The following is a 14,907-nucleotide window of genomic DNA, read 5'->3' as shown; positions in this document are numbered from 1 at the left end:
AATAAAAGAAAGATGTTCAAATAGACTTCCGATAGGAAGTGCTACAAAATACACCCAGTTAGGTAATCAAGCCATTAACCTTTGAATACCAAGCAAAGCAATCATTGACTACCTACAAATAAACCATTTCAAATTCTTCAAGATGAAAGCAATGTCATTATGAAGTAAGGAGGTGATAACACTGTAAAGAACTTTGCATTCAAACATGCTTTTCCTCAAACAACTATAGAATTATACATTTCATATTGCATATATAGTTCAAATAGCATTATATCTGGTTTACCTGTGGAGAATCCAGGTAGCCCTGCAACTGAAGAAAGGTTCCTTTACCTTCATTTCCAAATTATGCATCATCTTAAATTTTAGGAATCTGTTTTTACTCAATAATTTATGACAATTTATTATAAGTTCCCTTGTGGACCAAAAAGTTCCTTATATGTTTCTAATTGCAAAATGACTTGTATAATCTATAATAATCCAATTTTATGTAAATCATGAAACCAGTAAAATTATATCATTTTGCCTTCAAATGAATTACCATTTTGGCCTCCATAAGCCACCCCCCACCCCAAAATGGTTTTTATAAAATCGAGGAGTGGCCTATTCCTAATATTATTTTAAGTGAATTATTTGACCCCTGTCAAAGTGATTTTACTTTAGGGCTGCAACTCATATTTGAGGGTAAAAAGTAAAGTATGGTAGACCTGTAACTGCATTGGAATAAAAAACCTCTTCTACCAAAGATTAGCAACTATTCTGCAATGCAGTCTTTGGGAATAGTCCAAAGTACTGAGAATTTAAGTGGTTTTTACAGTGACACAAACCAGGGAAGTATCAATGGGACTTCTGGAACACAGACCTTCCTGTTTCCCAGGCAGGCTCTCTTTCTATTGAGCCACACTTCCTCTCCAGCAAATAAGTTTTTTTTCCCCTTTTCTTTTGGCTTTCTATCCTCTCTTATTTATATTTGATATTTAAAACTAAAATAAATTAAATATAAAACATAATAGGAATCAGGAAGCTCTGCATTGAGCTAAAGTGGAAACCAGAAATAACCGCAAACATTAAGGTTTTCAAAAATACATTAATTCCCTCTACACATATTAGTAGTTAAGCTTTTCGGTATACATGTTTTTGTATACAGTTGAACAAAAATGTGACCATACATGTTTTGATAACCTTAACTTTTCTATTTCCCAGACTATGCAATTTTAATTTATTCCCAAACTGAAAACTGAATCAATATTGATTTTTGCACTTAATGCAAAAAATATGACTATTGATATTTTTAAAACTACTAACAGGTTTAGGCAGTGAGATTTCACTTGTGTATTTCACTGCCCATCCTTATTAGCATTAATGTAAAAAGGATTTCCCTGTCTCTTTATATAGTATTATGCTTTCATTTCAAGTGCCCCAAAAAGCTGACTTCCACCTCTGAGTAGTGCTGCACAAAGTTTATCAAATGAAGTGCACCAATCCCTGAGATTCTCAAGAAGTCAGCAGGGACCTTAAGAAAAGAAGCCTTCAAACAGGAAACCCTCAGGTTTCATTTCTAAGCCAAGGCAAGATATTCAACTCAAGCCTTTGAAAAGATGTCTAGAATAGAATATTAAAGAGAGAAAAAGGGTACTGGGTGCAGGGTGAGAGAAAGAGCTCTGAGCTGGCCAAGTTAAATAAAAAGATTCTTGATAAGCATGTGAGTGAGTATCTATCCTCTGGCCTGGGGTTCTAATATTTTTTTTTCCATCACAGATCCTTTTAACATTCTGGCGAAATCTTTGGCCTCCTGAGAAAATGTTTTTGCAAATAATCAAAAAAATTCTAAATTTCAGTTAAAGGTTGTTAAAAACAATCTATTTTTCCAATCCAAGATGAGTGATCTCCTGAAATCTATAATTACACTACTTGGGGAGTCAAACGTCCTCAAGCTAAGAACTTCTGTTCTAGACTATTTTGGCCTCTAGGCAGCCCTGTTCTCTCTTCTAACAAAGTGAAGAGACCTTTTGAGTTTATCATGAGAATTTTCAGTTCATCCCTGGTTCAGTATATAAAATATATAAGAGCAAAAGTAGACTACCTTCAACAAAAATTTGCCTACGACATATTCCTGTGTACAACAACACAAACCATTTGAAATAACAATGAAATTCAATGGACGGTCAGAAATGTGTTCTTTAAAAACTAGAATGAGTCATATGAAGTCACTCATATATAGAAATGAGGGAGATGGGGAATTTACAGCACTTTCTCTTTTAATTTTAGCATCTTTAGCCCCAGACCAGTTTTCAATTGCATGACTTCAAGAAAAGTCATCATTTGATCTTATCAATAAGGCACAATTAGTCTGGGGCTTCTGATCATAGATTTAGAAGTGGAAAGATCATCTAATCCATCCCTTCTCATTTATAAAATACAGGAACAGTGACAAAGAAAGATTATTTGGATTTGCCCAAGGGGATACAGGTAGTAAGTGGCAAAATCAGTACCTAAACCTAATGCTTTATCTCCAAATCCAGGATCATGGCTCCACACTACTTATGTGAACTCCCCAAATCCTCTGAAATCTTCAAACTGCTGCTTAATTCTTTCTCCAAACTCCTCTTCCCAGTAACACACAGACAGCCTTCCAGGAAGTCCATTGATACCTCTAGTTCTGAGGGCAGGTGTTAGGGTACTCTGGCCTAGGCTAGTAGTGTGAAAATTATCACTTGCTGATAGCTAATAGGGCCTCCTTGTACTTTATTCCCATATTTAATCATCCCAAAATCCCTTCTAACAAAGCTAACACTGTGTGCCATGCAGACTCTGCTCACTCTAGATCTTTATCATATAAAAAAAGTGGTACTGTACTAGTCACATGAGTGTCTCTAATCACATTCCTTCTTTTTAAGTGTACCTTCATTGCTATGACACACAGTAATTCTTTAAAGCAGCTGGGGTCACAAGTCTTTTTGCTATTTTTTTTATGAGTGGGTAAGGTTAGGAATATCAAGGATTCCACCATTGCCTAATCTCTTCAACCATGATGTATGGTCATGAAACACAATGATCTTAGGCATCCACCTGCATTCCTGCCTCATGTGAATCTTTTTTCCCCTATCTCTTCAGTTTTATTTTGTATAGTCCTTATTTTTTTTATTTAGTATTTTATTTTTCCCCAATTACATGTAAAAGCAATTTTCAACATTTGTTTTTAAAACTTAGTTCCAAACTCTCTCTCTCCATCCCTATCCTCCTCAGTTGAGAAGGCAAGCAATTTGATATGTTATACATGTGCAGTCATGTGAAACATATTTCCACATTAGTCATCATGTAAAAGAAAACACATGAATCCTCATATGAATCCTGTGGTTTGGGAGGCCCCATGGTACAATGGAAAGCCAACTGGTTTTAGAGACAAAGGATCTGGGTTGAATTCCCAAATCTGCTAGTTATACCATGACCTTGAAAGACCCTGGCATCTCTCTGAGACTTAGCTCCCTCATCCATAAAGTGATGCGGCTTGACTTGAGGATGATTCCAATTCTAATTCTATGATTCTCTGACCATTTGGATCTGTAAGAATCTTTTCAGGTCCATCTCTTAGTACAGAACAGCTCAATATGTGATACCTTTGAAAGGAGCTCAGGACAGCCATTGAGGCTACATACAAAGAGATATGTTACACCACTAGAAATTCCTAAGAAAAACAATTTCTTAACACTGAGCCAATGAGATATTTACATATTCGAATGGTACTCAGTCCCTCTCAGTCCTAGCAAACAGGTTGAACAGTATTGGTGATGGTAACCAATTATGAGATGAGAGATACCTCTACCTATTTTAGAAGCATCAAATCTGGAGTGTTTCATGACATTAAAATATCAAAATGTCTTTTTAAATGTACTTTTCATGAGCACTTCTAATGATATTTGAAGTTTACAATGCTATTACATATAAAACAGCTTATCTTCAAAGCAGAATTGCTTTAATGAAGGAGATACCTGTTGTTTCCCAAAAGGCTTAAATTTGGAGATGAGGCCAGACGTGGAAATGCTGATTTAGAAGATCTAAACTGAGGGAAGAGGAGAGGCTGAGAGAGAAGCCCTTTATCAGAGCTAGAAAGTGGACCACACTCTTAACTATGGATCCCTCCCCAGTGGGACTCTCAGTAAACCGTACAATAAGTTTCTGATGTAACTAAGTGTTATAGTAAATATAGTGCTGGACTCAGTCAGGAAGACCTGAATTTGAATCCTACCTCATCCATTTACTAGCTATGTGTGTGACCCTGGGCAAGTCGCTCGACCAGTGCCTAAAGAATAGTATTGGTCACATGGAGTTACTAGCATGTCTAGTCATAAAGAATAGACCATATGTACTGGCACACACTGAGTCAAGCACTTCCATTGGCTCTTTATGGTGAGGCACATGCCTCAACCATAATGTCTTTCTTTATACTCATATGACTGATGAAGACCCTAGAGTCAAGTCATCTCAAACCAGCACCCCCTGGCACCCAAGATATATAAAGACAAGACAGGGAAATATTCTACGTGTGCTTTAGTCACTTAGCCAATCTAGTCTTACCATGACAGAGATGTGGAGAATCCTCAGCTCCTCCTCAGCTGACTCACTCTGGGGCTCTTCTGTTGGGTCAAGGCCAGGAAGACTTGGGGCACCATCCTGGTGGTGGATATGGAAGAGGAGAGTGCCATTCTCCAGCCATTGCTGCCGCCAGCGCACTAGAGGGATGTCTTCTGTGTTCCCTGATATTTCTGAAAGGCAAAAACCAAGATAAGGAATAAAAACGGTTAGAGAACTGAGCTCACTATCTTCTCTTCTCATGTTTTCTTGGGAAACAGTATTCAGCAAAGGAACCAGTTCTGGCTAAGTACTAATTGTATATACATCCAACTAAATGCAACTCTAAATCTTGGGACAGGAATAGGGGGCCACCATGCCTAATGTGGTTAATTGGTTCTGTGAAAACTGACCTTAGATGAAATAGTACCGGAGGCCCTCAGTTCAACAGGAATATTATAAATGAAAAATATGCTTCCAGATGGCATACCTTTGGACTATAAGAGAGCAAAATGGACCTTTCAGAGGCATGATACATAATCTATATAATTGTAACAAATATTAAACATAAGCTGCTAAATAAATTTTACATTTAAAATATATGATGATTCTAGTAATTTCTTCAGTATCATAAGTATCATCCTTACCTAATAAAGTGCTAGAGCCTAGAGGGCAGAAAAATGGGTAGAAGTTGCAAACAACCAAATTTAGGTTCAGTGTAAGACAAAACTTCCCGTTATTTAGAGCTAATCCAAAGCAGAAGTGGCTGCCTTGAGAGGTGGTGGGCAAAACCCTCCCTGGAGTACTTGAAATACTTGAAATGAAGGTTTGATGGTGATGGTCACTTGGTAGAGATGTTATAGAAGAGATTTTTGGTCAGGTATGTGCAGGTGGCCTCTGAAGTCTCTTCCAGATTCTGAGGTTCTGTCATTCTGAATATATTAACAGTAAGCAGAATAATGTATGAGAGCATTAACAATCCTGAACTTGAAGGACTAGCTCATATTGTTTCTAAAAATTGGCTCTGCATCTTGGGCAATCCCATGCCTAACATAACATTAGGACTTTACAATGTTGCAATGAGGTTTTGTTATACATGCCACAGCGTGTGCAGTGCTAGAGTTACAGTTAGGAAGACCTGAGTTCAAATGTAGCCTCAAGTGCTTAATGAACTGTGTCACTCTAGGCAAGTCACTTAGCCCCAGGTTCCTCATCTGCAAAATGGGCACATTAATCACACCTCCTTCCAGGGTAGTCGTGACGATCAAATGAGATAACACTTGGAAAGTACTTTGCCAACTACAGAAAACTAGTGATGATGATGATGATGATGATGATGATGATGATGATGATGTAGCATTAGTGATATTATTGTGAAAAGATGATGGTTGAGATAGTTACAAAGGGTACACACAAGGGTATGCCTATGAGTAAAACTCTGCCACTCTTACAGAAGGCATTCTCAAAAGTTCTCTCTCTCATCTACAACTGTGTAAAAGCTCAGCCAGCTCTTGCCTACTATGGTGAAAATAAAAAAAGGTAATAACAGTAAGGTAATAAGAGTTCTTCCCGTTTTCCCATGATCAGTGCTGTCCTCTGCAGAGTGTGTTCTGAATGCTGGATGATCCCCAGTGGCAAATACATGGTTTTCCCCCTTGTAAATTTGGGAGTGAGACTTTGTACAGTAATTACTCTCGGATATATCAAGCGAAACTGCTAGGGAGAGTGGAGGTAATTACTGTTGCAGAGAACTGGCATTTAAGGCCCAGTGCCTGGGAGATGACTGAGTAAGGAATGGAGGCTGACAGGTTATTTCTGCTCTGCCGCAGCGTCCACCAGAGAAGTTTGATACCTTGCTGTGACAGAAAGAAAATTATGTTCTGCTTTGTTGTTGTTGTTGTTTTTTTTAATTCCACTTAACTTTCCCCCACTTCATCCTTGCAGATAATGGTGTGCAGGAAGCAAGATAGTGAGGAATTTGAGAGAAGTAATCAGAATCAGGCAGGCACATAGGCAGAACTGCTAACATTGTTCTTCATGACTTCTTTCAAGGCACCAAATCATTAGTCATCATCACAATTATCATTAACAGCTACAAAACTTTCCTGACAATCCCACTGTCGCAGGACAAGCTCAAAGACTTCAAGAACATTCCTGCTTCCTAACTTCAAGGTTGGACAATCTTTTCAGGGTTAATGCTATCTCCAACAATGAAGAGTATAAGCCCTCGATGGGCTGGGCATGCTGGCGCAAACCGGTATCTTCAGTTACTGGGGAGGCTGAAGCTGGCTGATTGCTTGAGGTTAGGTGTTCTAAGCTGCAGCAGGGCTGAAGTCAATTGGGTGACTGTGCTAAGTCTAGCACCAAGAAGAGTAATCTTCTGGACATTGAGGGACCATCGGACTGCCAAAGCAGAAGTGAACCAGCCCATCTCGGAAACAGAATGGGTCAAAGCTTCTGCATCAAGAAGCAATGCCATTGAGCCAACATAGAGCAACTGTGCTTTCAACAGAGGTAAGACAGGCATACCTAGTCTCAAATAAATAAATAATCCTCTCTATCTTGACGCCTTGATGAGTTGTTTGGACTGAAAAAGTCACAATCACGTGGTCATCTGGTGCTAAGCCACTCTGATCTTAGGAAGGTTACCATATGGACAGCAGACTTTGTATCCATCACTAGACATCCATCTTAGTAGGGCTTAACATAGTTTATACTTCTTGGCTTAGTCTTTGAGAACAAAGGGTCACATCCATGTCCTATAAATGTAAGACTACGGTGGAGCTATAGTATCATAGATGTGGAGCTATAAGGGCCTTCAGAACCATCTGGTCTTAATTCCTCATTTTGTAGTTAAAAAAACTGTAGTTAAGGATATCAAAGAGGCTAAGTTATTTGCCTATGGTCACACAGACAGCAAACATCTGATCCTCTGACTTCAAGGGGTAGTTAGTTGGTACAGTGGATAGAACAACAGGCTTGCCATCAGGATGACTCATCTTCTTGTGTTCAAATCTGGCTTCAGACACTTGCTAGCTGTGTAACCCTGGGCAAGTCACTGAACCCTGTTTGCCTCATCTATAAAATGAGCTGGAGAAGGAAAAAGCAAACCACTCCAGTATCTTTGCCAAGGAAATCCCAAATGGGGTTATGAAGAATAGGACAAGACTGTAAATGACTGAACAAACCTCTGACTAATGAGTAAACGTTCTTTCCATAAGAGCAGACTTCATTCTATGAAAGGGACTTAATCATTTTTATGTTACTGACCTCTTCATTAATCCAGTAAAGTCTATGGACTTCTCAGAATAATGTTAAATAAACAAAACAAAGTAATACAGATTACCAAGGAAACTGATTATATTGAAATATGGTTATTAAAAAAATTCTCTTAAGTTCCCAGACCCTAAATTAAGGATTCCTATCCTATGAATACTGTACCAAGTGTTAGCTGTTGATTTGTTTAGGCTAGGTCCTAAAATTCACAAAGACACATTTGATGTCATAAACCGTTAGAGATAGTTTTGTCCAAACTGAAAGAAATGGCTTAGAGAGGTAAAAAGTATTTGCAGAATTTGGAAATCTAATGCTCGTCTCTTGGCTCATAGACTATTGCTTTTTCCACTAGTGTCTTGGACACACTGACTTTAGACAACTAGAAGACATATGCAAAGGAGAATTCTTGTTAAGAATCTACAATGTTTAATCCTAGGGAGAGTGATGTAGTAGATAGAATGGTAGAATTGAAAGCAGAAAGAGTTTGAATCTTATCTCACTCTTACCCTTCTCTTGGCCTTAGCTTCTTCATCTTTAAAGTGAAGAATATACTCCCAATACCACCTAGTTCACAGGGTTGTTGTGATGTTTAAATAAGAATATTAAAAGATTTTTAAAACTTCAAAGAACTATAAGAACATCAGCTATTGTTAGCATAAAAAAGAAGAAAAAACTGACATACAAGGTTAATCAAAATCTTCACTGGAGGTCATTGGAAGCTCTTACTACTATTGACTTTGTGCTGAAAGGGACATTAGAAGTCAACTAATTCAACTCTTTCATTTTCCATATAAGAAAACTGAGGCCCAGAATGTAAGAAATTTACCCAAGGACACATAGCTAGTTAGTGGCAGAACCAGGACTGTAACTTATCATACTCTTTCCACTGAACCACCTTGTGTACCACAGAGATCAGATTATATGTTTTCAATTGAAACAGAGCCTAGAGGTCACCCAGTCCTACCTTACGATTTTACAGAAGGATAATAAAGCACAAAGAGGTTAAGTCACACACCAAAATGAAAGTGCTATAAATAGATGAAGTAACATTTGAACCCAGGTCTTCCCAAATTCAAATTCAGTTCCCTATCTACCATATTATACAGCATCCTGAGAATGAAGACAAATTAAAAGAAGCAGCTAAGTTAGACATTCTTCACAGAGTAAGGCAAAAAACAATTCCCATAGTATAATTCACTGAGGAAGGAAAGTTTGTGTGACACACGACTCTTGTTCCTTTCTGCCCATCCATGAAAGTACATTTTAGCCTACAGGCCAACGGGAAACTCCTAATTTCCCTATGGTATGATACAATCTCAGGGAGGAGGGAGAGAAAAGCAATAAGATAGAAGAAGGGAGAAAGGCAGGGCTTAAGTGAATACAGAACACTTTTATCTTGGGTGCATCCTCTGAATTCCGTCATAGAAATAAATAACCAAACTATGGGAAAATGGTGGCATGCTAAGGCCCAGAGAAGACCAGAACACTCACAAACATCCTAATAAAGCTCTAAAAATATACCATAAGGAACAATAAGAAAACCAAAGGAAAACAGCCATAAATGTTCCTCCATTCGATCCAAGACTATACAAAAAGACTGTCAAGATTCTACAGAGGCTCTGAGCACAAACAAACCAGGGTAGGCCAAAGATAAAGTGTGCAAACAACCTTAAGAACCCAGAGCAGATCAACACTCAGGCAATTCTGTGAAACGGCAATCTAACCTAAGCCATGGGTGGTGACGGTGCGAAATAGCCGTCAAGGCAACTCTCAGGCAGCTTTAAGTCACAGTAGGAGAAAAGTCTAAACCAATTACCAGGCAGGCCTGTGCCCAGGTAGATGATGCCCAAGCCACAGTGGGAGACATGGCTAATCTGGGGTTCAAGTAGTCTATACCAGACCCAGGATCCAGGCAGCCCAGGTGGCCTAAGCTTCTTCCTTCTTATCCTCAGCTGAATTGCCCCAGCACTGGGGCCCATGCCATGCTTTGAGATGCTTAGGAAACCTACCTGGTGCACCTGTTACAGCTGTCAAGGCGTGACACATTCAGAGCATAGAATTATATCACTTCTATGTTCCCTCCAATCTAGACCCATTGTTTTTCAAGAACATTGCAAACAAGGAAGGTGAATGCATATATCCCCATTTAAGGATAGAAACTTTTGAAACCTTCCCTCCTTATTTTAATGCTATTCCATAATCTTTGCTCTTCCCCACCCATAATAGACATTTCCTAGTACATTACAGTATTTGAAATTCTTCTCAGGAAGCACATGCCACTCATCTTCAAATCCTTTCCCTGTTAAGCACTGGAAACCATCATTTAGATGACCTCCTTCCTACTAACTGAAGAACAAAGGAAGCCAAGGCCCCAAGTGGAGCACATAATGTACCAGTTAAATGGTGCAGACAAGCACATGACCAAGATCAGGCCAGATTTATTTGACATCCAATGGCTGCCACCTCAGCCCTTTCTATAATTATTCAGAACTGTATCTAGCACCTCACACTTCCAAAGTGCTTAGTAAACATTAGAGTGTGTGTGTGTGTGTGTGTGTGTGTGTGTGTGTGATTTCCTGGGAGGTCTCTTTTGAGTAGAGCATGACCATTACCTCCTATCTTAACACTGAAAGTAAAGTCAAGTAAACAGCCAGAACAAAGTCACACAGAAAGACAGCATAGAAATGATGTTCACAGGAGAGGTGAATTCCTTTTAGGTCTGTTCCATCCCTTACTTTTCATATAACCACTAGGCCATACTTCCAATTTCATACAGAAAGACAGGAAGTACTCAAGCAACTTTTGTGTGCATTATAATCCACTAAAAATGCTTTAAAGATGATTTTTGTCTTTACATCATAGTTATCTATTACTCCTCCCACCTTCCATTGTAACTTTCTTCATGACAATCAAAAACATCCAATTTAGACATAAAAATTGAAAATGTGTATACACTATGCCTAACAGCCCTCCCCACCCCTCCCCACCTCTCTGCAATGAGAAAAGATCTCTGTTTCATTATCTGATCTATAGGACCTTCACTGTTTGTTTGTTTGCCCACTACTAAATAACTTCTTTGGGGGACTTTTTGATTATCATTGTCATGGTACATCCTCTTAACTGCCAAGCATTCAAACTCTGTTTCAGAAAGCACAACTCCAATAGGCTGGCCACATTGTTTGAATGAAAAAATGTACACTTGCCAAAAATACTATTTTATGGAGAATTCACACAGGGTAAGCATTCACGTGGTAGTCAGAAGAAGCGATACAAAGACACTCTCAAGGTCTTTCTTAAGAACTCTGGAATTGATTGTGTAACATGGGAGACACTGGCAAAGGACCATGCAACATGGTGTACCCTCATCAGAGAAGGTGCTGTGCTCTATGGGCAAAGCAGAATTGAAATAGCTCAAAGGAAACGTAGGATGCGCAAATTTAGAGAATCCACCCCAAATGTTCACACGGACTATTTGCATCTGACCTGTGGTACAATATTCCAAGCTTGTATTGGTCTGATCAGCTATAGCTGGACACACTGAAACTTGACTCTAGCATAGCGAGGTCATTTTGATCGTCTTCAAGAATGAAGGACAACAACCAATCACCTAGTCTGCTTATTTTGCTCTATGTAAGTTTATAAAAATCTTCCCAAGTTTTTCTGAATTCTTTCTTTTGGTAATTTATAAATTTATGCTCTTAAGTTTATAAATCATTGTACTAAATTATAATTTATGCTGTCTCTTGTTTATTTTGTCTATTCTACTGATCTACTTATCTTTTTTTTCTTTTTCTAAACCAGTTTCAAAGAAAACTTGATAACTACTATTTTATGCTATGGTTTGAAGTCTGATAATTTTATACCCCTTCATTTGTATGTTTTGTCACTATTTCCCTCAAAATTATGAACCTTTTGGCTTTTTTAAATGAATTTTATTATTTTATATAGTTTAAATAGTCACTCACAGTAATTTTATCATTGCAACATTAAAACTTTATTTTATTCTAGGTGGCAGTCATTTTTATCATATTAACATGGGCCACACATGAACTAGTTCTCCTGTTATATTTTTCTCTTTACTTCCCTCTAGGGCATTCTGTAATTGTAATCACAAAAATCTTGTGTCTCTTGATTAACTCCCAGATATTTTACGTATTTTTTAGTTATTTTGAATAGAATTTCTCATGTTATCAGCAACCCTATTTTATGTAAGGACAGTATAGAAATGCTCCTGATTATGTGGATTTATTTTGTAAACTGAAATCTTGCTGTAGCTATTAATCAACTCAATTTGTTTCATCACTGGTTCTCTCAACTCCTCCAAGTACCCATTCCAGGAATCCAGAGAATTATTTTCTGGATCTATTTCTGTGGAAAGACATTGTGGTATTGTGTGTTGCAAGTCAGCTCTGGGGTCAGGAAGAACTAGATTCAAGTTCCCCCTCTAACCTGTACTGGCTACATGACCTTACTAAGTCACTTAAGTTCTCTATGTTCCAGGCAATTCTCTAAAGACTCTCAGTTGCAGAGAAGGGGTACATCTTCATTGGTAGAGCAAGTTCCTCATCTATGCAAGATCCAATTCCAGTTCCCCATTTCTGTAGTGGTATTTCAAAGTTCTTTGCAGCCATTTTCACTAGTGAGACTGGTCTCAAAGCTCCCTTTCTTCACTTTATCTCTCGCCTATTTAAGTGTCAATGCCATATTTAATTCATAAGATTAATCTGCTAGGGTGTTGCTTTATTTTTGAGATAGTGTATTGTACAAATTAACTGGGACAAAGTAAAATAACTAAATTTCTTGACTTATATAACTTCCATCTAAAAAGTATGTAATATATCTTCCTTTTCCTGAAATAATTTGTTCTGTACTCACTACTTGCCACTGAGTTCACAAAAATGTGAAGTGTAGCCTTTAATTGTTTATTGTGATACCACACATTACTGTGGATATTACACATAACTTTAACTAACATTTTTCCAGCTCCAGCCCTGATTATTGCACATAGGTTTTCAATGGGGTTCAAATCAGGTGAGTTCCTAGGCTTTTGAAGTATGTTTATCTTCATCTCTTGGATAAATTCTTAAAATTGTGTATGTGGTGAAGTGTAAGGTCATATTTATATCTTCCATCTCTATTTGAGGATTTTGGTAATTCAGGAACAATTCTTCCTCTAAGTATAGCAATGTATTTTATCAAAATTCATGATTCTTTCAATGGAAATTAGATCTCCAGCAGACGTGAAAAACCCTCAAAACATTTTGGAGGACTGAATGTTTTTATAGTCTAATGAAGAGGCCCAGAATCTATAGACCAACCTGAGCTGCTTCTGACAAAAGTTTTGGTATGTCCATAGTAGAAAAAGTGCCTGTCATCTATACATACATACATATGTACATGCATGCATATATATACATATGTATATATGTAAATGTATATGTATGTATGTGTGTATATATACATGTATGTATACTTTTTTTCAGTACTCTAGTCTTGGTATTCTCTTCCCTGTGACAAAGGTTTGTTTTTTCTTTTCTCCATAGCAACAGTCGGCAGCTGGGGGGTTTTTGATACAGTTTTCTCACTATTCTTCTAATTTCAAGAGCCTATGTTGTACAGTAGAGCAGAGGTGTCAAACATGGCAGTGTGAGACTCACAATCCTCCCAAGTGCAACCCAAAGCACATTTAAATGTAATTAGAAAATATTCGACAAGAGAAATAAATATACAATAAAACATAGATAATATTATATTTTTAAACTAAGTTAATATGCAGCCCACAAGAATTGCTATGTATACTTTAGTGGCCCATCACTTCTATTGAGTTTTATACTGCTGCTATAGAGGATCCAATATCAGTCTGGTCAGCTACTGAGTCCCTCTGATGGTCTTTGTGGTCTGATAACTAACTGGACTGTTTTGCAGTTCTTAGTGTTGTTTGCATCTGTTTATTCTTCTATTTGTTTGTTTTTACCACACTTTCCTTTGCACATTGGCAGAACTGATTTTGTTGATTATGAGGTTGAATGTCCTTGAAATGTCCTTGAAATGTTTCAATACCCCAGGCCACCAGGTGCTACGATAGTCACTGAGATATATTCTTTAAAAGCTACAAACTTTACACGTTTCCTTGAAGTAATATTTATTCTTAAAAGTCACAAAATTAAAAGCTCAACAGAAGAGCAATCACATGTGAATAGCACGAAATTCTGAATTCCACCATCAGAGAACCAATTAAATTAAAGAACTAATTAATTAAAGGTGTCCATACTAGCTTCATCTGATCAAAGATGCATATTCGAATTCAGTCTAGTGTCAGTAGAAGCACATGTGCATAAACATTGCTGTGACAAAATGAAATCATATCAAATTATTGCTTTTACCAAGTAATTTACATACCACTGTAAAAATTAAGTGCTCTTTAAATGTTTGATGGAATCGTCATTAAGTCCATTGGGGCTGGAGTTCATTATTTTGTTTTTCTTTGTCAGCCTATTTATGTCTGGCTCCCTTTGTTTTTCTGATATTGGGTACTCTAACAGCTCTAATTCTTGTTCTGATAGTTTGTTTCATATTTCTGCAGACATCGATTTCCTTCGAAGTCTCAGTTTTCTGGTATATGATTTTGCAGAGTAAAATTATATAGTTATGTAAAGTCATATAATTCTTGTTATATTTGTTATATACCGTATTAAGTAGGCAAAGTTATATTATATAATTGTTCATAGTAATTTCTGACAATGTGTTATGTTTTTCCTCATTAGTTCTTGTAAATTTATTTTCTTCATTTTTTATTTTGGTAATTTGATTTCCTGTCTCTTTCTCTGGATTAAATTAGCTAATGGTTTATTGATTTTGCTATTCTTAAAAAAAACCCTCAGCTTTATTCATCAATTCTGTAGGCTTTATTTTCTAGTTTCTCTATTTCTCCACTATTTTTTCCAGATTTCTTATTTGTACTTGTTTCAGGGTGGCTAATTTGCTTATTATTTTATCTTTTAATTGCACAACCACTTCCTCTTTTTCTATTTTATTACTACAATCTTTCATAGATATAAAATTTAT

At 37.3% G+C, this 14,907-nt stretch overlaps 1 protein-coding gene across 5 annotated transcripts in view; it reads right to left on the bottom strand.

Annotated features, from left to right (window-relative positions):
• The window catches only part of ASTN1 (astrotactin 1), a 441,904-nt gene that overhangs the window by 277,568 nt on the left and 149,429 nt on the right, over positions 1 to 14,907 (bottom strand). For all 5 annotated transcript variants that reach the window (XM_020984286.2, XM_020984291.2, XM_020984287.2 and 2 more), the window contains exon 2: positions 4,573 to 4,760. In XM_020984286.2, the coding sequence (XP_020839945.1) occupies positions 4,573 to 4,760 (188 nt within the window). The remainder of the gene's footprint in view (positions 1 to 4,572; positions 4,761 to 14,907) is intronic.

Source organism: Phascolarctos cinereus, unplaced genomic scaffold (assembly GCF_003287225.1).
Source record: "Phascolarctos cinereus isolate Bilbo 61053 unplaced genomic scaffold, phaCin_HiC Scaffold_5;HRSCAF=322, whole genome shotgun sequence".
In the NCBI taxonomy this organism is placed as follows: Eukaryota; Metazoa; Chordata; class Mammalia; order Diprotodontia; family Phascolarctidae; genus Phascolarctos; species Phascolarctos cinereus.
The sequence above is the reverse complement of the archived record's forward strand: the minus strand, read 5'-3'. Positions and strand labels throughout refer to the sequence as shown.